At 46.6% G+C, this 1,522-nt stretch overlaps 1 pseudogene across 1 annotated transcript; it reads right to left on the bottom strand.

Moving 5' to 3' along the window:
• Nucleotides 1-224: 224 nt before the first annotated feature.
• On the bottom strand, nt 225-1,442 carry TEOVI_000050600:pseudogene (annotated as a pseudogene). Its single transcript has one exon. A coding segment is annotated over exon 1 (1,218 nt).
• Nucleotides 1,443-1,522: the final 80 nt, after the last annotated feature.

Genomic DNA, 1,522 nt, shown 5'->3' with positions numbered 1-1,522 from the left:
AAATATTTTCAATCCTTTATATTTTCAAAAAAATATTTAAATATTTCAAATTTCATAAAGGTGGGAAAAAATTAGAATACTAAAATGATAAAATTTTGAAATTTCACCAAACTGACAGAAGCAGAAACCTTCAGGGCGAATTGTTTGCTTGTTAGAATAGAGGAATTTTTACAAGCATTATTTTCCCATTTGCAATTCTGTCCTTTTGTGCAGGCATCTTGCGTTGAATGACTGGTGCAATTTGCAGTTTCAGCTTTGCTACCCCCGTCTTTCTTATTTTCTGCTTTGTCTGCTGCATCTGCTTTTCCGGCTCCTTCAACTGGCGCCTCTGGACTTTTCTGTTTTTTGGCTGTCATTTCATCTAGCCGCCTGCTCAGGGCTTCAGTTAGCAAAGCCATCGATATACTTGGCTTGATGTCGACGTCGATTCTTTGCTTGTTTTTGGTGACATCTGCTTTAGTCTGCTCGACGGCTTGCCAGAACTTGGTTTTGAAGTCTGCTCCTCCTTTGCCATAAGCTGTATCCAATGCTTCTTGCAGCTTCTGAGCATCGCTCGGTTCAGTCTGTTCGTTATCTGGGATCGCGAGAAAGGTTCGAATGGCTTGCCGCCTAAATGCTTGTTTACTGGCCATGGCATTGAAATCCCGTAGGATTACTGCGCATGCTGTCGACGTTAAAGATGATTTCAGAAGGTTTAGAGCTCGTTTGCTTTCCTCTGCTGTCTCTTCAGTTATGTTTACCTTGCTTGCCAATACGACGTCGTCACCCCCGGCCGCGCTGCTCCAGTGACCGACGGGTTTGGATGAGTCTGCGGCGATGGCTTTGTGAAACGCAAATTGAATGAAGCCGCCGCCTGTTTGAGGGGTCTGACCTTGGCAGTTTGTCCCGGCGGCGCCGGTCGCTCTGCATGTTACAGTGATATGATCATGCTCTTCGAATTCCTTTACATTATTCTTGTTTTCTGGTTTATCAGGGTCGAATGTCGTTTCGTCTTTATCCTCGTGTGTTTGACAAGCCAAAGGTTGCTGTGTCGCTACTGGTGTGCCGTCAAAGCTCGCCTGAGTAAATTGCCCATGGCCGCCGTTTGCCGAGATCTTCAGTGTGTGCCTGACATTTAGGCGTTTTGCCAGCGTTCTCAGCTTGGCCGAGGCGTTCTGGAGCAGTTTCAGGCCTTCGGTTAGTGCCTGTTCACCGGTTGTCACCTCTTGCTCACATTCTTCTATCGCTTGCCCTGCCGCTGCAAGTACTACTTGTGCTTGTCTCGCTAGCTCTGTGTTGTCACTTAGTGCTGCGATCAGTAGCCGGGTATAGTCAGCCACTTGTTCTTTGTGGCTGTTTATATTGTTGCTTAGCTTCTGCGAGTAATGAGTTGCTGCTTCCTCCAAACGTGCTGCGCAGGAGCACGGCGTCGAACACACTTTGTATTCTGCTGCCGCTTGTAGGATAGCTAGACTTAAGAGCGACGCGGCTGTCGCCCACTGAATATTTTTTACTTTAATTGCTCTTGAAGTTGGTTCCAGTT

This window comes from Trypanosoma equiperdum (assembly GCF_001457755.1).
Source record: "Trypanosoma equiperdum strain OVI genome assembly, contig: ctg_186, whole genome shotgun sequence".
Classification (NCBI taxonomy): domain Eukaryota; phylum Euglenozoa; class Kinetoplastea; order Trypanosomatida; family Trypanosomatidae; genus Trypanosoma; species Trypanosoma equiperdum.
Note: the sequence above shows the minus strand (reverse complement) of the source record. Positions and strands in the feature narration are given on the sequence as shown.